This window comes from Equus caballus, chromosome 16 (assembly GCF_041296265.1).
Source record: "Equus caballus isolate H_3958 breed thoroughbred chromosome 16, TB-T2T, whole genome shotgun sequence".
In the NCBI taxonomy this organism is placed as follows: Eukaryota; Metazoa; Chordata; class Mammalia; order Perissodactyla; family Equidae; genus Equus; species Equus caballus.
In genome coordinates this window covers 10,188,036-10,211,906 of record NC_091699.1, presented here as the reverse complement: position 1 = coordinate 10,211,906, position 23,871 = coordinate 10,188,036, and the positions used below count along the sequence as shown (strand labels likewise).

Genomic DNA, 23,871 nt, shown 5'->3' with positions numbered 1-23,871 from the left:
CTGTGCACTCACTAGACCTGTGGCTCTGCTTAGTTAGCTGTTGAATCTGGTGCTTTGAGGGTTAGGTGAGATACCGTGGGGGAAATGCCTGTTTTGGCGTCTGGACGAATCATAGACTCAGTAAATGGTAGCTGTTCCTGCTGTGATTGGACAGCAGTAGTGCTGGGCTGGCTTTTTAAAGGGGGTATTGGGGAGTTGTTTTCTATGAAACACCGAAGGCATGATTCGTTCAGCACCGGTCTGTCGGTGGCCTGCTGTAGTGCTGCAGAGGCACTGGGGCGGCAGGTCCGGGTCAGCCTAGGGCTATGAATTGAGTCCTGGCTCCGCCCCTCCTTAAGTTGGTGACCTCAGGCAAGCCTCCTTGGGCCTGAGTTTCCTTATCTGGAAAAGGGGATAATAAAGACCCATTTGAAGCCAAGACCAGTTCCTGGAATGTAATAAATGTAACACAGGTGGTATAACCAAGAGCCAGTTTCCCCTCTCGTCAGAGCTTCACATGGGGATGACAGGTCCACAGGTAATAGGTTGGGTGCTGTGGCGCACGGAGAAGGTCTCCCTGCTGTTCTGCAGGCATGGGGGCAGGGGAATGGCCTCTCAGTTCAAGAATGAGAAGAGCTAGCCAGGGGTGGTGGAGACAGAAAGGCCAGCGTGGGGACATCACTGAGAGCTGCAAGAGCAGCAGGCTGAGTGCTCGAGGCGGGAGAGCGGTGGAGTCATATTTGCATTTAGGCTCAGTCTAGTTTCCTAGGGAAATGGGCTGGTGCCTGGGCTGGGTTTGGGCAGTGGGAAGGCAGAGAAGGTGTAGACGAGAGAGATGAGTTAGGATTCACAGTGGTTGGTGGCGGATTTGGAAGATGGGGGTTGTGGGAGAGGTGGTAGTTGGGGTCAGTTGAGATGGGGACACAGGGCAGGTCATTGGGGGAAGAGGAGTTTGGCTTGGACATGCTGTGCTTCAGCTACCCACGGGCTTTCCTAGTTGAGATGCTCAGAAGGCAGGGCCTGTGCTGCTGGGATGTGGTGAGTAGGTGCTCTGAGAGCACACCAGTGGTCGGCTGCCCCGTGGCAGGGGATTCCGTTCTCAGGGAACAGTGTCAGCTGAAGAGAGGCAGCGTGGTGTAGGGAATAAAGGCATGGACGCTGGAGTCAGACTGCCTAGATTCCACTTTCAAGTCTGCCACTTAAGTAACTCTGAGACCTTGGAAAAGCAGCTCAAGCTGTGTCTCTTTTCCTCGCCTGCGAAGTGGTGGTAACACCTCAGGGCTATTGTGAGGGCTCGGTTAGTCAGTAAGTTTAAGTAAGGCATAGAGAAAGCATCGGTAAATGTCCCTACTGCTGTTCTTAGAATTATAAATAAAAAAAGAAGGCCTAGAACCAAACCCTGGGAACCGGCACACATTCAGGTGGAAAAGTAGCAAGGGAACCCTGGGAGGGGCTGGCAAGGAACTGCCAGAGACGTGGAGCTGGTGGCGCTGCAGCCGAGAGGAGGATGCTCGGGACAGGAGGGCCGTCAGTGGCCAGTGCTGAGGTGTGGTGTGAGGGGGAGGGGTGTGCGTGGGCTCCTCCGGAAGGTCATAGGCTCTTGCGGAGTGAGGTTCAAGCTTGGGTGGAGTAGCTGGGGCAGAGCCCTGCTCTGGTACCGTGAGAGGTGGGTCGGGCGAGGCAGGTGATGGCTGTGCTGATCCCTCTTCTGGAGGTGATGGAAGCGAAGAGGAAAGGGCAGAGCTGGCTACGGGGAGGGGCAGTTGTTTTGCCTTCTGGTAGCTCCATCCTTTAAGCTTGGAGCAGGTCCAGATGCCGAGGTGCCAATAGAGATGCAGATGGCGGGAGAGGGCTGAGTGGGCAGTGGTTGGTTGACAGTGCTTTTCTTGAGGAAGTGGAGTAAGTCAGGAGCCTGGGGGAGGGGTCCCAGAACCCTTCTTTGGATTGGCTGAGAGTTGATCATTCTTGAGTCTGAGAGATTATACCATTTTCTCTACTTTTGTAGGTGTTTGAAATGTTCCATAATGAAAAGTTAAGAAGCAACCACCATCTGCCTCTTCCATAGTAAGAGGAAGAGAAAGAGAGGATGGGGCTGGATGGCAGGAGTGTGTATGAGGGAGGGCGGGACGAGAGCCTGAGGACAGCCTGTATGTGGTGGGCACTCTCCCCGCACGGGTGGTGGTTTCTCTGCGTGTCTAGAATGTCGTGGGGCGTCTTGCACAGAGTCAAGGTTGGTAGATGTCGTGTGGTCACCACATAAATGCTGAATGCGATTGAGCAGGTTCCCGTGGAGTTGGGGTTTGGAGGGAAGTTAGTCCCTGATGGGCTGCTGCTGCCCCTCACCTGGGTGGGGGTAACTTGGTAGAAATGTGGGGTGCTGTTCATTAGTATCTCTGATTTGTAAGGAACTGACACAGATCTCAATAATGTTGCAATTGGGAAAAGACAGCCATTAACACGTGGAAAAATAGATTTCTGATCATCAAAGGAAATACAAATTAAAATGAAATAGATTTTGTTCCCTGTTGAATTATCAGATATTTTTACAAATGGGAACTCATAGCTGGCAAGAGTGTGGTGGACGTCTATTTTGTGGTCGTTCCCTGTCCTTGGGAAAGCCGTTTGGTAAAAGGCGAAGATGTATTCAGCGCTTCTGCTGTGTGATCTGCTGCTAGGAATCTGCTGAGGAGTGCTAGCTGGAAGAGGGAGTCAGGGACGTCGCAGGTACAGGATGTTCCCACGCCCGCAGACAGTGCACCTGGGGTGAGGCCACAGGTCTGCCCTGTTTGTTGTGTTTCCCAAATGTTCTGTCATGAGCCTGACGTGGAAACAACTTTGAAGCTTTATTTGAAAGTGAAATAAGTTCAAAATTCCTCTCAGAGGCAGCCAAAGCCCTTACTCATTGGGTCAGATAGCCTCTTTTCCTAAAATAGCCCTCCTCTGGGCCCCGGACGCCAGCACTGCCACCTTCCCACCCCAAGAAGGCGCCATAAGTGTGACGATGCTCCTTTCCACTTTGTTGGGTGCTGTGCGAGTACTCTGTAGTTGATATTGTTTCATTTAGTCCTTGTAACCCCTGTGAGGTCAGTGTCACTCCCACTTTACAGAAGAGAAAACGGAGGTCTGGAAAGGATAAGTAAGGCCACACGGCTTGTAGGGGGCTGAGCCGGTTGGGTCTGGTCACACCAGCTCCAGAGCCCAGGCTTTGCTCACTCTGCCCTGCTGCCCTCAGTGGTCTTCATGCCAGAGCTGGGCCGCTCCTTGTCCTGGATGCCCCTCTGCTCTGCTGGGGTGGCCCCACCGTTTGTCCAGGCCCAGTCACCTCAAATGCTACCTGCCTGCTGAGACCTGTCTTCTCTGCTCTCAGGAGGTTTGCTGTTTCCTCTGCGTCCAGAGCACTTGCCAGCACTAGCTGTGAATTGGTTTATTCTGCCCTTTGTTGTGACAGCTGGTACTTTACTTGTCCCTACCAGGTCACAGGCTTGTAGCTGCCAAGAGCCCCACTTCCCTCTCTCTGTCCCTATGGTGCAGAGCTCTCATAGTGGGGAATCGGGGCATGAAGGAGGGGAGGCTGTATTTCTGAATGTCTGGTTTTCCTTCTGACACACATGCAGGCCTGTGGTCTCACTGACTGGTTGAGCAGTCAGTCAGCAAGGCAGTGCCAGCTGCAGACTCCACTCATGCCCCCAAGCCATTTGCTTGGTCCCTCTGGGCATCGGTTTCTGGGTGGTAAAAATGAGAGAAATTTGCTTTGGTGATATCTTGAGAAAGTTTCCAACTCTAAATGCCGTAGGATTACAGGTGTCCTTATAATAGTAGTTTAGTACAGATGATTAGTATGAATTTTTAGCACTTGAACATTTAAGGAGTTGTTTAACACTTAATTTGACTTAATCTTCCCAGCAGCCGTGTATAGTGGGTGAAGAAACAGGCTCAGAGTCAATTTGTCCGAGGTTGTACATCTTACCTGCAACTGATGTGGGGCTTTTAAAAGAGAGTTGGCTTTTGAGTTTAATTGCTTGTGATGCTGCTCCGGGGGATATTTGGTGGATGCCCCTTGCCAGGGGCTGGAGCGTGGCCAAGCATTGTCTTGTGATTCTGATCTCGCTATTTTTTGTATATATATATATAATATCATCTGATGAGATGTTTTATAGATATTATATCTATATATAGATATAGTACATATATGCGTTATATATACATAGTATATCATCAGGATATGTATATTATATTCCGGATGTATATATATATCATCAGAAGTGTCGACACTGGTCCTTGATAATGCTCGGGTTTAATGCTCAGCATTCTTTCTGTTTCAGGGTGCTGTGCTAGATTCTCTGCTCGTAGCAGTCTCTATATCCATTCTAAGAAACACCTGCAGGACGTAGGTGCTCCGAAAAGCCGTTGCCCAGTCTCCAGCTGCAACAGACTCTTCACCTCCAAGCACAGCATGAAGGCGCACGTGGTCAGACAGCACAGCCGGCGCCCAGGTCAGCTTGATTTATGTCCCTCTTAGGGCACTACAAAGATGCATGAGCTTGACATGGGTCAAAGAAGCAAAAGCCTGGTGCTGCTTCCTTGGCTGCTTTCAGAGGTTGTCTGGTTCCTGGGTTGAACTAATCTAGGACGGTGAAGGCTTCCTAGCCTGTGCCCATAGCTGCCACGCCTGGCGGCCTCTCCTGGTCTGTCTCCTGCCACTTCTTGCCCCTGACCCTCTGATCCCTGGCTTGCCTTTGAAGTGCCTGCCTCTGTCTCTGCAGCTGGCCCCGCCCCGCCCCAGCTCTGAGCTGGTGCTCTTGTCACACCACGTGCCTGGGGCTGTCCTTTGCTCCTGCTGTTCCCTTTCCTAACCTGGCCTGTTCAAGTCAGTACAAGCATTGTTTATTCTTCCTGAGCTTTTCTTCATCTCTGACTGGGTGCGACAGCCTCTTAGGGGCTTCTGTGGTGCCTGTGTCTCCTAGACTTGCTTTTGTGATGTGACATTGAGTTACTTGTCGGTCACTCTGCCCTGCCACTTTTTTTGTCAGTGTAGATGACCAGGTGTTGTCCCAGTGCTCGCCTCCTGAGAAATAGGTGCCTGGGAGTGTCCATTTATTGTGGACTGTCAGGGGCTCTGCCAGGCCCTGGATTGGCTGTTTGAGTTCCCCTCACAGTGGTCCTGGGTTGGGGATCCTCACGGCTTTATCACTGAGGCGGAAAGGAGCAGACCTTGCCTGAGGTGATATAGGTGAGGAAGTGCTGGAGCCAGGCTCTGTCAATTAATGTTTATTTAAATGTTTTTGTATTTTTGGCCCTTGCACATAGCAGGTCTCCAGTAAATATTTGTGGAATTAATGAAATGCTAAATAGGAAATTTATGACTGAATTGGTATCTCTATTTGCACTGAGATGATAATTATTAGTCTTTTCATAGGGAACTGAATCCTCAAGATAGTCAAGGGACTTTTGGGGAGAGTTTTGAGAAAGTGACATAGTTTTCCATATTTAACTTCCACAAAGAATCACTGTCATTTTCTTTCAGAAAGTTTCATTGGTACTAAGATTTACTTACTGAAGAGGCAATAACATATTGATTCTGGTTTTTTTCCCCCCTGAGGAAGAGTAGCCCTGAGCTAACATCTGTGCCAATCTTTCTCCAGTTTCTGTGTGGTCACTGCCTCAGCATGGCTGACGAGTGGGGTAGGTCCACACTCAGGATCTGAACCCACAAACCCTGGCCTCTGAAGTGGAGTGCACTGGACTTAACCACTACACCGCAGGGTGGCCCCTTGATCCTGTTTTTAGACTTTGAAGTACTGTGACAACTAAAGAAGATATATTCTGAATTTGGTTATTTATTTTGGGGGTTTAGAATAGATTTCTTTCACAGGTTTGCATTAGAAATGTAGTGGGCACTCTGACCAGGTGTCCACCACTGGAAAGTATGAGTTTGGAATTAGCTGACAGTTGGTGTGGGAGGAATAGAGCCAGAGAGCTGAGAGGGCCTTTTGCCTCTGGCCAAGCACTGGCATGTTCTAGAAGCTGCAGGTAGAGATCTCTTGGGAAAGAATAGCATCAAGGCCTTGTGTGGCTCTTTGCCCAAGGTCTGTGTGTTCCCATTTTCCTGTTTGTTTGGTGCTTGAAGAGTCCTGGGGTTTGGGAGGGTTGGGTGTACTTGCGTATACACCCTTAACTTGAATATTCTTTGGGATTTTTTAAGTATGTTTATGTACACTACTGTACATTAATGTACACCAGGGGTATTCTGATTATTTAAATTACTTTCTTGAATAACAGATGTTTGAAGAGTGTTGAGGCCAACAATTAAGACTGAATGAAGAGGGATCTGTCAGCATTATTTCTGTTGTAGTCGTTAGATGTCGGGTTGGGGCCAGGCACTGTGCCTGGTGCTCAAGGAGAAAGCTGGGCCAGACAGACTCTGCGCCCTCAACGTGGTCATGGCCTGGGGGACGGACGTATTAGAGGTTGGAAATACCACGGTGGGGGGGTGACCCTCCTGAGAAGCTCCACGGAGGGAGGAGCACTCCAGAGCCGCTGGGGGCACCTGATGTCCAGTTCTCAGCAGCTTCGTAGAGCTGGGGCCTTGGTCCCTGTCCAGAGTCAGCCACACAGGCCAGTTTTTCCCACTGGTCACTCCTGGATGACTCAAACCCGTTTTGGAGCGGCAGCTAGTTGTGGAGGGGGCATAGAGTTTGATGAGACAGGAGCTGACACAGCCGATTCCAAAAATATCCCCAGAGCCAGAGTTCGGCTTGTGTCTGACCTCGGAAGGTTTGTATTTCGTGGAAAGTTTTAGTCTTCTCAGGGATAGCTATTGTAGTATAGCAGAAGGAGTACCGGATTTGAAGCCAGAAAGACATGGATTCAAGTCTTGCTGCTGCTTCCCGTCACCAGTCAATGTGACTAAGAAATGTTACTTAGGGCGCCGGCCCCGTGGCCGAGTGGTTAAGTTCGTGCTCTACTTCAGCGGCCCAGGGTTTTGCTGGTTCGGATCCTGGGCACGGACATGGCACCGCTTGTCAGGCCATGCTGAGACGGCACCCCACATGCCACAACCAGAAGGACCCACAACTAAAAATCAACGACTACGTACCAGGGGGCTTTGGGGAGAAAAAGGAAAAATCTAAAAAAAAGAAATGTTATTTAGTTTCTTGAGTCATTTCTGTCTGAAGAAATCTCTGTCACCTCAAGGGTTTGAGACAACAAATGTAAAATGCCTCACACGTCGTCAGGCAGTTCCTTCCTTTGGTGTGCAGCCACCCTCCATGTGCCAGGCACTGGGTTTAGGAGAGGACAGTAGATGTTGCCTTGATGGGTCGCTTGCTAGCACCTTGAGCACAAGCTGAACGTCCTAGTCCTTTGAGGTCATACCGTAACTGAAGTGTTCGTTCCTTTTTCAGATCTCTTCCCTCAGCTAGGAGCTCCGAGTTCTCTCACGCCCAGCAGTGAGCTGGGTGGCCCAGGCCAAAGTGAGCTCAACAACATAGACCTGGCAGCACTCTTCTCCGACACACCTGGTGACGGTGGTAGTGCAGTGGGGGCCTCGGATGAGGCCCTGAACTCTGGAATCCTGACCATCGATGTAACTTCTGTGAGCTCCTCTCTCGGGGGGAACCTCCCTGCTAATAATAGTTCCTTAGGGCCAATGGACCCGCTGGTCTTGGTGGCCCACAGTGACATTCCTCCAGGCCTGGACAGCCCTCTTGTTCTCGGGACAGCAGCCACAGTGCTTGAGCAGAGCAGCTTCAGTGTGGATGACGTGCAGACTGTAAGTGCAGGAGCGCTGGGCTGTCTGGTAGCTCTGCCTGTGAAGGACGTGGGCCAGGACCCAGAGGCTGTGACCTCCAGCAGCAATTTAGCAGCGAACACCACCACACTGACCTCTTCAAGTGTCCCCCAGGGAAGCACCGGTGTCCCAGAACTGCAGGCGCCGATCAAAGTGGAGCCAGCCTCACCTCCTGGCCCTGGTGCTTTCAGGCAGCGAGAACGAAGCAGAGGGGCGTCCCAGTCTGTGTCCTGCAGCCCTGTGGAAAAGCCCTGTCCTCAGAGAGACACAGGGCCCAGTGCGGGGACCGGCGGCTTATATTTGGTATGAAGTGCTGTGTTCCGTCACCACCACTAGCTCACTTCTCTTATACTCGATTCTGAGGATGTTCTGGATTAATCACTTACGTGCAGACATTTCTTACTGGTTTGCAAAAGGACGGAGCCCTGGACTACAAGTCTGGAAATCTGAATCCTGATCTTGAGTTGAACTGACTAGTTTTTACGACCTTGAGCAAATCACTTACCCTGTCTGAGCCTTAAATTCTCATTTATTTCTAAAATGAGAGGCTTTAGCTAGATGAATTCTAAGGTCCTTTAGAGTTCTTTGATTCTGTGATAATGTGTTTCTTTTCTTGAAAAAACTTGGCGTATTTCATACTGTGGAAGTGTTCTGCCTTTGTGTTCTTCACGTAATAACAAGTCCTTCGACTTACTAATGACCAGAGGAAGAGGAATCGTGACGTAACTGTCTTTAAAGGTTTAATGGAAACTTTAAAACCTTGCAAAAAATTTTTTAAAATTAGAATTAAGGAAAAAAAGGGAGTGGTTTGTGAGCCTTTGTTTCTGGAGGGTTGTAAAAATACTTCTCCAATTTTGAGGCTTGGCAGTTAATATACTTTAATGATATTTATGCCAGTTATACATTTAATATAATTTAATTTAAAATAATTTAATTAGAGTCTTAGGAGAGTTTGACTTCTTCCTCTGTCTCAGATGGGAATGATCAAATAGGTTTTTTCTTGTGGCACAAGTTAAATTTGATGGTGATATTTATGTGTTTAGAGTGTTAAATCTTACTTTACCACAATTTTTTTTTTTACAAAAGTTAAATCCTTTGAATTAGGATCCACTGTGAGGGACATGGTAACCCATTTGCCACGGAGCCCGCTTTTGCTCCTCTCCATCGGAGGGAAGCACGGGCTCTGTCGCGCCTCTCCGGGCACCTCACTTGGCGGCAGCACAGCCACCCTTGCTGACCTTGGCTTAGGCTGCCACAGTGGTTGCTAAGCGGGCAGGTGGTTGGGCCAAGAGAGGAGATGGCCATGGCTCAGAGAGCAGTAGGGAGGCCGTGCCTGTGTGCTGGCCTTGGTGCCTGGGGAAACTCGTTCTCTGGTGCCACTGCCTCTCCAGGGCTGTGATGGGGGTGGAGGCAGGAGGAGCTGCCATGACCTTGATGCTGACCCCTTGTTCGTTTTCTCGCTAGCTGTGTGACGTTGGGCTGCCTCGATTCTCTGAGCACAGATGGTGTGTGGTGAATGGGTTACAGGTATGCCACGAGCTGCTGAGGGCTGTTCTTTTTCTTTTTGTAGTGATAAGTATGAAACTGTTTTTCTTATAAAACATTCACACATTTACAACAGTTGATGTCCTGTTTGAATACTGTTTGGCTCCCTCAGTAAACTTCCTGAATTCAGTAACGTAATTACTGTTTTGGTATATGAGACTTTTGAGTCGAGCACCTGCCGCCAGAGCGGCCTCTGCCGTGGGTGTATGAGATAGGACCTCGCCAGGTCTGCCGTACGAGTATTATGTGGCATGTTCTGAAAAATGCTGGGAAGTGCTGCAATAAATTAATCCTAAATTACCAGAGGAATGCTGGTGATTTGTTTCAGACAGCAGAGAAGTATGTAATTCATTTTATAACAGTTTCTGTGTAAAATATTTTAATATGTTTTAGAGTTTGGAGGAATAAACTTTGCTTCTCTGGATAATAAAATTATGTATATTGTTCCAACTCTGATTTCATTTAGCTGTCACTATAATTGAATGTAGCATTTGATTCTCTGTGAGCCTTTCTGGAGATCCCGAAAGAGGACTGGACTCTGCCTGTTCAGGAGGCAGACTTAGTCCATGTCACTAGCTCCCTTGCTCCCCTTCTGTTGCCGTTTGCATCAAGTGACTGACACACTTTTCTTTGGTCTCAGGAAAGTGAGGGCTCAGCAAGAACTGATTCCCGAGCCATTCAACTAGCCAAGAAAAAAAAGCAGAAAGGAACTGGGAGCAATGCAGGTGAGGCTGTGTGCTGCAGTACTGGGGGAGCGAGGGATTAATTAAAGACAGAAGAAACACATAGAATAGTAGGTGTTGCTGTGTGCTCTGTGTTACTTTTACGTTAAAAATGCCCTCTTCTCAACTCCCTAGTTTTATGTAAACTTAAGAAAAAAAGTTACTAGCAGAATTCCCAGCATCAGTGTGGACATGTCTTATTTTCTTAAAAAAGCTGTGTGTAAGTTGGTGGTTGCAAACACCAGTGTCTGTGACCTGGCAGGCTGCTAAGGTAAAGAACATAGCACGCCAGGTGTCAGAAAAGTGGAGGTGGGAACCCGAGGCTAGGTGGCTGCTGGCCCCTGAGCTTGGCATTAGGAAGACCCTGGAGACAGGGCTGCCACTCTCCACAGGGCCTGCATACGTGTCTCTTGGTGGCACGTGGCGTTATGGATACCCAGTTCAGAGTTATGTGGAAATCTTCTAATTTTAAAGTGTTAGCAGCTTTCTTGAATTTTTAAAAAAACACTAAGTGGGCCAAACAAGACCTGCTGGTTTGTCACCTCCTGCATCTGTCCGTCCATCCTGAAAATGGAATAGTGGCACACAGTGCTTAAAGGAAACTTGAGTAAATCCTTTTGTAAAGGTAACAGTGAATTCTTTTAATGTTATTTTGAGTATTTCATTTGTCTTTTATATTTATCTAAAATTTATTTTGAAGATATCAAGGGGTGTGTAGGATTAGCAGTACAATTTTATGTTTCTGTTCTTAAAAGTATCATGGCTTCCTATTTAAAATAATAGTAACTCTCTATTTTCTGTTAGTTTTCATACAGCAAATACTGCCTTCTAATAAATCGTGTGTGTGTCAGTGTTCACTGTAACTGAGGGACGGTTACCTCTGCAGCTCACACAGTGCCCAGGTGGAACTTGCAGAGATAATGAAAGAAGGGGGTGGTGGTTGTGATGCTGGCCATTTATGGGATGAAAGAATTCAGCACATCTTAGGCAAAGTTAATGAAGCAAACCAGATGCCTTTATTTAACCTGATAGGTAATCTCCAGCCTGAAGAAAAAAGAATATGAGAATATTTAGGCATATAGTATGTGTTATATCCATTGCATTGCTTTGGGTAGCAGCTATGGATATAGTTTTTTTTTTTATTAGTTTTTATAAATTTTTTATCATCTTTAAAAAAATGATGCTTAAAAAACATAGCCGCTTGCTATTATCACTTCTTTAAAAATTAACAGTATTTCTTTAATGTGAATACCTAGCAAGTGTTCAAATTTTCAATTGTCTCAGTGCCATAATGGTTTTATAACTGTTCGGATCAGAATCCAAATAAGGGTGACATATTATTGGTTGATGCGTTTGTGAGGTCCCTTCTTCCGTCTTCCTCCTGTGTATCTCTTGAGGAGTCTGGTGGTTTGTCTTCTGGAGTCGGCAGTCTGGATTTTGCTGATTCCATCACTGTGGCATAGTTAAACAGGTCTTCTGTCTTCTGTATTTCCTATAAATTAGTAATTACATCTAGAGGCTTGATCTCAGGGAAGTTTGATTCTGTGGGGGCAGGTGGGGGCCTTAGCAAAACAGCTTTGCAGGTGTTGGGGGGTGGCTCTCATGTCTTGTGGTCAGTCTGTCCTCTGTTGCTAGCAGCCGTCGATAGCCAGTGACTAGATCTGTTAATTCCTTAGGGGCTGCAGAATGATTATGTTCTGTCATTCCTCTCTCATTACTGGCTAGAATACAGTAGTGCCCCTTCATCTGACGGGGATACGTTCCAAGACACTCAGTGGCTGCCTGAAGCCAAAGATAGTACCAAACCGTGTATATACTATGTTTTTTCTGTATATACTATGTTTTTTCTTATACGTACGTACCTATGATAAAGTTTAATTTACAAATTAGGCACGGTAAGAGATTAACAACAACTAGTAATAAAATAGAACAGTGAAAACAATATATGTATTAAAAGTTACGTGAATGTGCTCTCTTTCTCTTTCAGTCCAAACCTTTTCCTGAATCTGTAACCATCCCTTACTTGGAGTAAATGGCTTGGTGTCACTTGTTTTAGGGGTTCCCTTGCTGAAGTCTTCGTATAGGCTCAGTGCTTTCTGGCGCAACATGTTGCCATTGGTCAGAACACATTTTCTGTTCGTATCTTCCACAAATTTAATGCCTTCCCCATCTTAAGTAAGCACTTACCATGCACTGTGGCTGTAACCTTTGCAGTTTGAGGTGCAACAGCAAACCCAGCATGAATTTGTTTTTCCTTCTTCACAATTTCATGGATAGAAGATTCCTTCTTACTTTAGATCTTAGCAGACTCAGCATATGATTTTTCTTCTTTCCTTATGAAGTCAGCAACTTTCACCTTTTCACTTAAAGGAAGCACTTTACAGCTTATCTTTGGCGTCTCCAAATTGCCGGCGTCTCCAAATTGCCAGCGTCACTGCTCTCATGCTTGGGCGGCCGTTCTTAAGTAAAATAATAGTCTCTTGAACGCAAGCACTGCGACATGCAACAGTTCATGTCATAACCGAGATGCCTACTAAGTGATTAACGGCCAGGTGGTGAATACAGCCGTGTACACACTGGTCACAGGGATGATTCACGTCCTGGACAGGATGGCGTGATTTCATCACGCTACTCAGGACAGTGGACAATTTAAAACTTATGGGTTGTTTATTTCTGGAGTTTTCCGTCTAATATATTTAGACTGAGGTTGACCACAGGTAACTGAAACTACAGAAAACAAAACTGTGGATACGGAGGACTACTGTACTTGTGTAAGAGCAGCTTCTCGTCCGTTCTTTACCCTGAGGTACAGTCCATACAGAAAAGTCAGGGTAAATGTCTGAATCTTTCTCTTTATCAGTTTTCAAAATAATAAACTGGTTTCTTAGCATCCTACAATGGTGGTCAGAGTATTTTTATAAACATACTGATTTAAACATTATTTTATAGACTTTTAAGGGAACCAGAAATCTGGAACCTGCCAAGTCTCCAGCCTTCATTTGTGAAGTAGTGGAAGAACTTTCTAGTAAGTCAAAGGCTTACATTTTGCCTCCCACATATCCTGCTTGAAAAGCCCTCTTGAGATACTGTAATCAGCCAAGAGATAGAGGATTATAAATATAGGCCCACAATCCCTTTTCCAAAACCCTTGGGGTCAACAGTGTTTTCTTACCTGACATTTTATTTTGCTGGAATTTCAGACTTGCAGAAAAGATGCTTTCCTATTTGGCAGTAGTCGATGCATATTGTCACCCATTTGTGACGTCCACTTGTGGTACCCTTCACCCAGCCTCCTTTCACGTTAACATCTCCCACAGTCGTGGTGCATTTCCCAAAGCTAGGAAGGCATCCAGGCCACAGTCCTGCTCAGTAGACTGCAGACTTTATTGGGCCTGGACCAGTTTCCCACTAGGGTCCCTTTTCTTTTCCAGGACCCCGTCCAGGATCCCAGGTTCCATTTGGTTGTCACCACTCCTTAGTCTCCTCCTGTCTGCGTCAGCCCCTCAACCTTCCCTTGCCTTCCATGGTGCTTTCAAAGAGTGCGAGTCCATTAATCTGGAATGTTCTTCCCTTTGGGTTTGTCTGCTGCTTTCTCTTGATTAGGCTGAGGTTATGGACTTTTTGGAGCCAGAGTGAGGTGCCCTTCTCATTGTATCTTAGGCAATCAACATGTTACAGGTGATGCTAACCTTGATCACTGGGTTAAGGTGTTGTCTGCCAGGTTTCTCTGTTGTGAAGTTACTATTTTTCCCTTTGTAATTAATAATTATTTATTTTGAGGTAGATACTTTGAGATGGTGTGCAAATCTCAGGGATCTACAAGATCACCCTCACTTCTAACACCAACTGCATGTTTGAGTGTCTCCAAGACCATTCTTAAGTCCTCTAATTCTCTAGAAGGGCTCAGAAGTACACTTATGGATTATTGCAGTGAAAGGACACAGAATAAAGTCAGCCAGGGGAAGAGGGGAGTAGGACAGGCTGCAGGAGAGTTCCTAGGGTGAAGCTTCCAGTTGCTTCTCCCTGGAATTGTGGGCAGTGCTTACTTCTCCAACTGTGTGACAACATACATGGAGTATTGCCGACCAGGGGAGCTCACCTGAGCCTTGCTGTCCAGACACTTATTAGGGCTCGATTGCAAAGGCATGGCAGCCTATCCACGTGGCTGACTGTCTCCAGCCCCTTTGCAGGTTGAGCCGACACTGACTCAAGGCCTCCACTGTGAGTCACGTTGTTAGACTGTCTGGAGTGGCCCAGAGCCCCAGGTAAACAGACATACCTCCCAAGCAGGACATTCCAAGGACCTGGAGATTCCTTCCCAGGAGCTGGAGGCAAAAGCCAGACCTCTCCTTGGGCAAAGTCAACCCATTCCCGCACATTGTGCAAATACCCTGTTTCTCCTTCAGCCTTCTGCTAATTCAGCACTAAAGGGGGACTTTGCCTGTGGTATTACTGTGGTAGTCTGATGATGATTTTCTGTTTCTCTCATTCTTGTACATTATTAATTAGCATTCTTCTGTAAGGAAGAGCCGTCCCTTCTCCCGTTTATTCATTCAATTCTGTCAGTATGGCTCAAAGATGGCTGTTTATCCTTTAGGTTATTATAATCGCTATTGGATTCTAATCAATGTCAGCAGTTATGTTGCTGCTCAGATTGTTCCAGCTTTGGCCGCTGGGAGCTCTTTGGTTGGATTCCTGTGCCCTTTTGACATACTCCATCTGGTTTGTTGGGGGGCACTCCCTTGCTTTCTGGCACCCCCAGTCTCATGTGTTATCCCTGCCGTAGCCCTGGAATCAGCCACTTCTCCAGGGAGCCCTGTTCCTCGTCTTGGAGCATGGGCGTTAGAATCCACGTCTGGGTGCTGGGTGTGCGTGTTGCTCATTGCTACCAGGGGTTGTTGTGTCTAGGCTTTTCAGTGCACAGTGCTAGGAAATAGATTTATGCACGTTAGCCCAGGCCAGCTGTGTTTTGAATTCAGAATATTTCATGCTTTAGAATGGTGATACGGTACATAGGTCCTGTCTTTCCCAACACGCCCAGTGACTGCATCGGCGCTTCTCAGTGAAATGCATTCACGTGAGTAGGATCAACTAAGACTATGAATAGCTTCATAGGAGTTCAGGTCAGGTGTTGCTGCTAAATTATTTTTGGCACCAATCTCAGGCAGGAAAATGTGGGTTATTTTTTTGGGTTTTGGGATTGTGATTTAGGGATTGTAGTGTAATCAGCCAGAGAACAGAAGTTGCAGGGTCACAGGACTGTTAGTGAAATCCTGTCATTTAAACACAGTTGAGGCCTCATCATTGTCGGTGTAGCGAAGTGCCTTTAAAGCGCACGCGTCGATCCTTAGAAAATGTGCCCTCTGAGTGACTGGAAAAGTAAGAAGAGTCGAAAGTCCAGGACTGTTCCTATTGGGTTGCTACTGAGGGTGGAAAATAAAATTGTAACGGTTTCTTCATCATTACTATTGAGGTTCTCCCCTCGGAATAAACCAAGAATATTTTCTCAATGTAAAAAGTAAAGAGAAACTTATTCTTGAAGCTGATAGCAAAATAAGCTTCCAAGAAGTAAATGTAACCAACTTCAGAGCTGTGGACTGACTTGCCGTCTGCGGGCAGTGGAGGGAAAGAAAGTACAGTGCTCGCTGCAGAGAGGAAACAGCCAAGCCCCGTGTCTGTGTGACAGGAAACGAATGTGTGTGGCTCCCTGACTCTCTGAACGAGTCAAAAAGCAAAATCCCAACTACATGTTGTCTGGAAGAGGCCCGTCCTGGATGAAATATTTAGGAAGGTTAAAGTTAAGGTAAAACAAAACACAAACCCAGCATCACAAAGCGGAGATTGATACTAATATCAGAAGTGTAGAATTCAGGAACAGTTGAAGCAGAGAAAATTTTCCCTATTTTTAGTTACTCTCCACATATAATCAACAGCAGAACCATAATACTTTTGACCATTGATATAAATGTTTATATGAGAACTTACATTATCAAACAATATAAGTAAAAACTGATGGAAATCTAGAATTGGATAGATAAAAACCAAGCGATGTTGGAAGTGATTAATTTAACTCATTATTTGCAGATCAAGCAGAAGAAATAAAGATGAAAGATGTTTACAGTGGGGTTAATAAAGGTGACATAATATATGCTCCTATATGACCACGGAATATTTATAGGAGTTAAACTAATTGATTAGGCCATCAGGAAAACCTAGCACAGTCTTTAGGAAAAACAATAACTTTGCTGTTTTTGACCATAATGTGATAAAATAGAACGTAAAAATTACTTGGAATACAAAAGAAAACCTAAACTCTGGGATAAGAGAAAAAATAAAAGCTAATTACAAATCCTTAGAGAAAAATGAATAGCCATGTGGTTGTAAGTGGAGCTCCTGAGCAGGCAACTTCTTTGTGCTCCAGTTTTCTCCTTTGTAAAACGGTAATCAAAGCACTGACTTAGGGTTCTCTTGGAGGTTAGATGAGATAATACAGGGGAAGTGCTTTAAAGCACGCTGAGTGTCAGCTGATGGTGGTTGTGTGGGAAAGGCAAGCGATGTGGCCAAAGCTGGACCCGAGTCTGTGTTGCGAATGTCTTCCTCTGAAATGAGGAGGAGTAAGCGAAGTGGAACAAGCTATTTCAAGATGGAAAAAGAACAAACCTAGGAAGAGTCTCAGAAGTCTGGATTTTGATGCTTGTGTGTGACAGCCTGTTCAGATTTCAAATAACATTCTGTGTGAGCCGAACGGAGCATTTGTAAGTGGATATAGCCCCTAGGCTGTCGGTTTTCACCTCAGTGAGCAATTTTACCAAGAAAAAGGAAAGCCTAAGTGAATTCCACAGATTCAGTGGAAAATAAATATCATGTAAACTATATGGTAATAAATTTGAGTACTTGCAACAAAATGCATAATTTCCCAGGAAAACAAATCACCATGATTCATAAGTAAGAGTCTAGAGTTCAGCAGCTGAGGATGAAGTTAGTATTTCTGAGGCTCACGCTTGCCCGTGGTTACACACAGATTCCACGCCTCGATGGAGTGTGTGCAGGGGATGTTGTTTAGAGCTGGGTGGAAAGTGGGAAACTTCCCAGGGTCCGCATACCAAAGCCTGACAGGGAAACCCCCAGAAGGAGAGCTGTCGATTGATGACTTATGAAAATAGATGGAAGTGTTCTCAATAAAACATACTTAGGATCTGGCAGTATATTTAATCTAATATTCTGAGCAAATGGGGTTTAGTCACCTGCCTTGTGAATGATTTAATGTTAGCAAGTCTGTTACTCGGTTTATCACAGTAATAGGGCAGTGAAGAACTTTATTGTTTCCTCAACAGATTCTATATTTATTTAAAAAATTGGGGGCCGGCCCAGTGGGGCAGTGGTTAAGTGTGCACGTTCTGCTTTGGTGGCCCGAGGTTTGCCGGTTCAGATCCCAGGTGCAGACGTGGCACTGCTTGGCAAGCCATGCTGTCGTAGGCATCCCACATATAAAGTAGAGGAAGATGGGCACAGATGTTAGCTCAGGGCCAGTCTTCCTCAGCAAAAAGAGGAGGATTGGCAGCAGATGTTAGCTCAGGGCTAATCTTCCTCAAAAAACAAAACAAAACAAAAACACTACCAACAACAAATTGATCTCCATTACTACTTGGAGATATTTTTTTTGGTGAGGAAGGTTGTCCCTGAGCTAATGTCTGTGCGAGTCTTCTCTATTTTGTATGTGGGACGCTGCCACAGCATGGCTTAAAAGCTGGGTGTAGGTCTGCACCTGGGATCTGAAACTGCAAACCCTGGGTCAGCAAAGCAGAGTGTGTGAACTTAAGTACTGTGCCACCGGGCTGGCCCTGATCTCCATAACTGATGGAAATGGGACTGTCATAGAGGATCTGTAGCCCAGGCCCAGAGCCGGCATCCTCCTCCACGGTGAGCTACCAGAGGCTTTGTACACACACACGAATCACTTTATCGCCATTGTTCTTGGTATTTAAGGTGGTTCTGGAGGCTCTTGATGTTGAAATAAACCAAGAAAAAGAAATAAGGTAGAACTATAGGGAGGAGACAGATAACAACTTGGAGATGATCTGAATGTTGGAAAACCTGAAAGAATCAACTGAGCAATAATTAGAACTTAGAAGATATTTAAGTGGCCAGTTATAGAATAATGTTTACCATCGGGAGTGCTCTCTGTGGCAGCAGTGGCAAGTTAGGAAATACGGTGGGAGAAAATAACCTCTTTCACAATAGCAATAAACGTTTTAAAATATCCAGGAGGAAATTTCACAGGTGGGCAGAACTAAATGGAGGAGATGACCAAACTTGACTGAGAGACAGAAGAGGGAATGTTCCCCAATGGGGCGACTCCTTCCCTTTCATACGGGACATGCCAGCAGGGACACGGTCGTGCGGGCACGGATGCCACTGCTGCATTCCTGTCGGGGGCAGGCGAACAGGAAGACAGTGGATCACGTGGTGAATGTGGGCACTGCGAGGATGGAGGCTGCAGTTTGTGGTCTTCAGTAGGGTGGACGGAGGCCTCATGGAGAAGGCAATCCTTGAAGGGGTGAGGAAGGGAGCCAGGGAGCTGCGTAGGCAGAACTGGGTGAGGGGACACTCCTCGTGAGCAACTGAGGCTGGAGGTGCTGTCAGCAGAAAGGCCTTTGTTGCCAGAGTGACTCAGCCCAGGGGAGCGTTTTTGGGAAAGTGCTCAGAGAGCTGTTGGGAGGCCAGCGGTTTAGGGCCTTGAGGTCGTCGTCAGAACTCTGACTTTCACGTGGAGTCATATGGGAGAACATCAGAGGTGTAATTAGAAAAGTGACATCGTTTTGAAAGGATCATTCCAGCTGCTCTTTGAAAATAAACCGTAAGGAGCAAGGGGGGAATTCAGGAGAGCAGGTCGGGGTTTCCTGCCGTCCCCTAGCAGGAGACAAGTGGCTGAGCAGTGGGAGAGTAGGTTGGTCCTGGCCTGTCTTGAAGACAGCTGGCCAGATGTGCCGACGGCTGTGGAGTGAGGACGGAGCCGGGACTGCAGGCTGGCGGACTCGTCCCCCAGGGTTGTGGTGTAATTCCGTTTGAAATTCCAGGGAGTTCAGAGCAGTTGGGCAAGAACCTGTGGGCAGGGATTGCTAAGGGAACAGAGAAACCAGCATAGAGGCTTTGTGCTTGTTGGGACGTCTCACGGGCTACAACAGTTAGACCTGGCGGTGCGAGTCCCCTGGCAGGCCGGGACGCCAGGCTGCCGCACGCCGAGAGGCATGCCTGAGACCACGCGCCTCTGTGTGTGTCAAGGTGGCTCTTCCAAGTTGTGGCAAATGAATGATGGCCTTTGGGGAAAAAATACTGAGATTCCGTACGGGGTAAGGAATGAAGATGAGAGATTTAAGGTTTTTTAAAAGCATGGAAAGCTGTTATCACAGCCAACACTTAATCGGTCCTGCGTGTGCGCATATGTTGGCTCCTGTCGGTCCTCGCAGCACCCCGCTGAGGCAGAGCCCTTCTGCCCCAGGCAGCTGAGGCGGCTGTCCAGCTGGCTCACCCTCAGGGGGCGCACGCCCGGTGGGGAGTGGAGGCTCGGGCCTCGAGGATCAGTGGACACTTGGAGATTTCTAAATGAGCAGAAACTGAAATGATAAGAGAGGTGAATGTCCCTGGGTAAAAATGGGTACGGGGCGTGGGAGAGCACTGTGGGAGATGCGAGGACGGGGCCCTCCGCGCTCAGTCAGCAGGGCGTGCCGGCCCTCGGGTGAGGACACGCAGAGGCTGCGCAGGCGCAGGGCGAGCGCGTCCTCTGGCTTTGCTGGGGAGAGCCTCACTGGGGTGCAGCGTGGCATTTCTGGAGGGCCACTTGGTAACGTTTTCAAGAGCCAAAAAACATGCAAATGTTCACTCTTGCAATAACACTTTTGGAATTTGTCTCAAGGAAATATCCAGGGATCTGTGTGAAGGTACTGTGTGCCAGCTGCTGCTCAGTGCAGAAGGGTGTGTTCTTAAATATTTATAACTCAAGTGTCCACCAATAAAGCTGTATACTTGGTGCATATTTTTGGTCAGTCCATGTTTGTAAGACAAGCTGGGTGTGTATAGACGTATCTTTGTGTGTATTTGCATAGAAACAAAAATGGTAGAACAGAGGCTGGCCCCGTGGCCAAGTGGTTAGTTCCTGTGCTCCACTTTGGCATCCCGGGGTTCTCTGGTTTGGATCCTGGGTGTGGACCTGCACACCACTCATCAGCCCTCACCAAAAAAACCCCAGAAAGTTCATGAATTAAAAAAAATGGTAGAACATACATCACTGCATGGGTAGTGGGTTTTTTGAGTGTTGTGATTATGGGTTTTTTGTTATTCCCCCTGGGGTGGAGCACACAGGAGGAGGTTTCTTGAGTTGGACCTAGGGTACTTCGGATGGCTCCTAGGTGTCACTTACACAGACGTGTGGTCTAGAATCGATTTCCCTTGCCAGAAGGCGGACGAGAGCAGGAGGGCACGGGGAAGGGCCTGGCAGTGTGGGGTAGGGGCCACTGGGACCCCAGCACAGCCAGGTTGTCCAGCACTAGAAGGTGGACATGCGGGCACAGGGCACGGGGAGACTGCTGGGCTAGTGCCGCTGGTTCCGTCTGCACACCGCTGGAATGTCTGAATGAATCATTGGGCTCAATTAAGCCCTAAACTTAAGCCAGTGATGTAATTTTTATAATTTTTTTTTTACATTAAAACAAAAGTCTTTGGGCATCTGAGTCACAAGACTCCCATTTCTTCCTGTTGCTGCTGTGGAGAGAGCGCAGGGAGCCCTGCTGAAGGAGGGTGGGAAGGCCCTGTGGGTTGTCAGCTAACCGGGGGTTGTTGTACTTGTAACTCTTGTTTCTAGAAGAGAGTTCTAGTAACATTCACACTGTTTCTGTCTAAGGACATCGCCCCCGAAGGCAGTGGTTTGTGAACTTGAGTGTCATGAAGTCCCAGGTGGGCTTGGGTGGGGTCTGGACTGTGGCTGGAGGAGAGCGGGTAGCAGACCCTCGTGAACGTGGGGCCATCTGGGGTGGTCTTTGCTTTAGCTGCGGGTGGCTGCTGCCGCGGCCTGTGGCGCTTGCTCTGTGCAGCTGGCCTGCCGCTCCTAGGCGCAGCGTTGCTGCCCCGAACAGCTGTGCAGAGGGCAACCCTCCCTGCAATACGTTGCGGGCTCGGCCACGTTTGTCTTTGGTCGTGGCTCCCTCAGCCCGAGGTCCTCTCTGGTCTCTGGACTAGATCTGTGGTGGAGGGCTGGCGTAGCCGGAGATGTCCCGAAGCAGGGGAAGGGGCTTGGTGGCAGAGCAGTTCTTGCTGTGTGGTGGTGAATTGTGATCCCCATCTGTGAGTGGACTGCGAGTTGAGGCGTCCTCTCCCTGGCCGTGAGTGGCTGACAAGGACTCTCTCAGTCCTGGTCGTCCAGCCTATCCTCTACTGACCGTCAGCAGTCACTCTTGTTTCTGTTAACTTGGTGCCTGCCTGTGGTTTCTTATACTGTTCCCTGCTGGAGTGCATGTTCCGGCTCCGTTTCTGTCTCCTTGGCAGACACCTGTTCTCCCTGTAGGTCCAGCTTGTTCTGTGTTCCTGTCCGGTCCTGCCCCCTCGCTGTTGGGTGACTGACCTTGGAAGTCTGACTCTGGCAGCCTGGGTGAAAGTCTCTCTGGGCAGGTCCCTAACCCTTGCAAGGAGGAGGCCTCTGTTTAACATAAAAGATAGGGTTGGCTTCGCCACACAAAGGAGAGCTGTGCCGTCGTGCTGGTCTCGTGCGGCACCTCGTGGTGACAGTGCTGAGAGGCACTGTCTGGGGATTCAAGGCACCGATTCCACAGTTAGGAACTCTGGGGGCTGAGGTCTCCTCTGGTTGCGGTGGCCTTGGGCAAACATTTGACATCTGGCTGCCACGTCCTCTTCTGTAAGAGGGGACAGTGTGGGAAATGCCCGTCTAGGTGGCTGTGAGGATTACATGCAAGGATTCCTGTAAAACACGTAGCCCAGTGCCGGCTAAAAGACTCAGTGACGGGTTTAATTAAATGTATGTTTTGCTTGTCACAGCATCTACTTCTGTACCTTCATGTAGTATTTTGTTGGAGCAAAATAAGGAAAGCAATAGCAGAGCTTTGTGTGTATGTGGTTTCAGGCCCCTGACCCTTGGAGTTCAGTTGACAAAAGTAGGAACTGTGCCCTAGGACAGTCACCCTCCATGTTGGCCCGAGCTCACTGCCCCCAGAGCCCAGGCCCGCTGTCCTCTGCCCGACACATGCTCTGGTGGTCCTGAGCTCTGGACGGTGCCCAGGGGTGTCCCGTATCCCACACCTACCCGTTTCTCTGCTGTTCAGCCTTTCCATGTGGATTGCCCTTTCCAGCTGTGCCAGTTTGACTTTCATATCCTTGGAGACCGTCCTTCTCAGGCCCCCAGCCAGGGTTGGCCAGTGGGAGCGTTGGCAGGAGGTTAGGCAGAGGGAGGAAGGGGGAATCAAGACCTCGCTTGCACTCATCCTTGGTAGGAGTTTGATGATGGCTGTGTCTCTCCTGTCGTCCAAGTTCTTGCTGGGTGGCCCTGACATAGTTCCGGCTCTTGGGCATTGTCCCTCTTCTGGGCTCTTTCCTGCTGTGCTGACCAGGGTGTTTGCTCCTTTGTCTGCATGGAGTCCCTCTGGGTGTAATTCTGAGAGTGTTCCTGGGGTCCCAGTGGGACCCTGACTGATCGCCCAACTGTAAACAGCTCTCAAGGGCAGTGACTGCATTATGGCCACTTCTCTGTCCCCAAACCCTGCTCCGGGCCTCTTGGCAGTGGCCCCCTTAGTGTTCCCAGGGTACACTGTACTCCCTCATCATTGCATATGGATTATAGGTTTGTCTGTGTGTCCCTGAAAAATGTACGTCCCTGTACTTAGAGCACAGCCAGCCATCGTCAGCTCCCTGGTGAGGGTCACCATCACAGCACAGCATCCAGCGCAGGGAAGATGTGGTACTGACCTGGTGAAAGGACCATAAGGCATGAGCAGATAACTGGACATGTTTCAGATAAGAGCTGTTCAGTCAGCACACCCAGTGCTAACCCTGACAAAGGCACAGCAGCTCACGGCAGCTGCCGTGTCCCGTGGTTGTTCTGAGCTCCGTCTGTTACTTCCTGGAGTCCTCACAGCAATCTGACAAGGTGTAGGAGCCGATACCCAAGAGAGGCACAAAGAGATGAACTTGATGGGGCTATCTAGCTAGTGCGTGACCGGACCAGGAGTTGAACCCAGGGCAGCCTGGCTCCAGAGGCTCCCCTGAGCCTGCTGGCACACACAAGAAAACCGTGTCACCGTCAGCAAGTGAAGGCGACGTGGAAATCCCAAGTAAAATACCAACGCGTGGGCTCCGGCTGGCGAGGGCTTGTCCAGGGTTTGGAGGGTCGGGTTTATGCAGCTGTGGGCTTGATTTGCCACATCAGAAGACCAGAGGAGAACCTGTTATCTTCACTGATGCCAAACAAAGCAAATTCATCATTACTGATTTTCAAAAATCACAAACCTTAATCAACTAGGAACCAAAAAGATTTCCCTAATAATAGCAAGTCAGACTAACAGTCAAACGCCTTCATTTTCAGTAGGGAGATGTGTTCCCTGTAGAGTCAGGAGAAAAGGCAACTAAACCAACAATGCGGTGATGTTGGACACTTTCATGGAAGGTTTAGAGAAAACTAGGTGATCAAATAGGAAGGAAGAAGAGACGACTGCTCATCACTGATGATTATCAGACCTAGAAAACCTAAGGGAATTGACTCAAATAATTAGAAATACGAGGGATAAATAGGTGGTTAATTGCACAATAAATGTTTGCATATATCAAATTAGTAGC

General features: G+C 47.9%; 1 protein-coding gene across 5 annotated transcripts in view; it reads left to right on the top strand.

Annotated features, from left to right (window-relative positions):
- ZXDC (ZXD family zinc finger C) overlaps positions 1 to 23,871 on the top strand; it is a 40,459-nt gene that overhangs the window by 5,063 nt on the left and 11,525 nt on the right. For 4 of the 5 annotated variants that reach the window (XM_070238395.1, XM_023619839.2, XM_070238396.1 and 1 more), the window contains exons 5-8: positions 4,302 to 4,472; positions 7,383 to 8,071; positions 9,233 to 9,295; positions 9,954 to 10,038. In XM_070238395.1, coding sequence (XP_070094496.1) covers positions 4,302 to 4,472; positions 7,383 to 8,071; positions 9,233 to 9,295; positions 9,954 to 10,038 — 1,008 coding nt within the window. Of the gene's footprint in view, positions 1 to 4,301; positions 4,473 to 7,382; positions 8,072 to 9,232; positions 9,296 to 9,953; positions 10,039 to 12,984; positions 13,061 to 23,871 lie in introns of all 5 variants that reach the window. The other variant, XR_011427143.1, reaches the window with a different exon arrangement.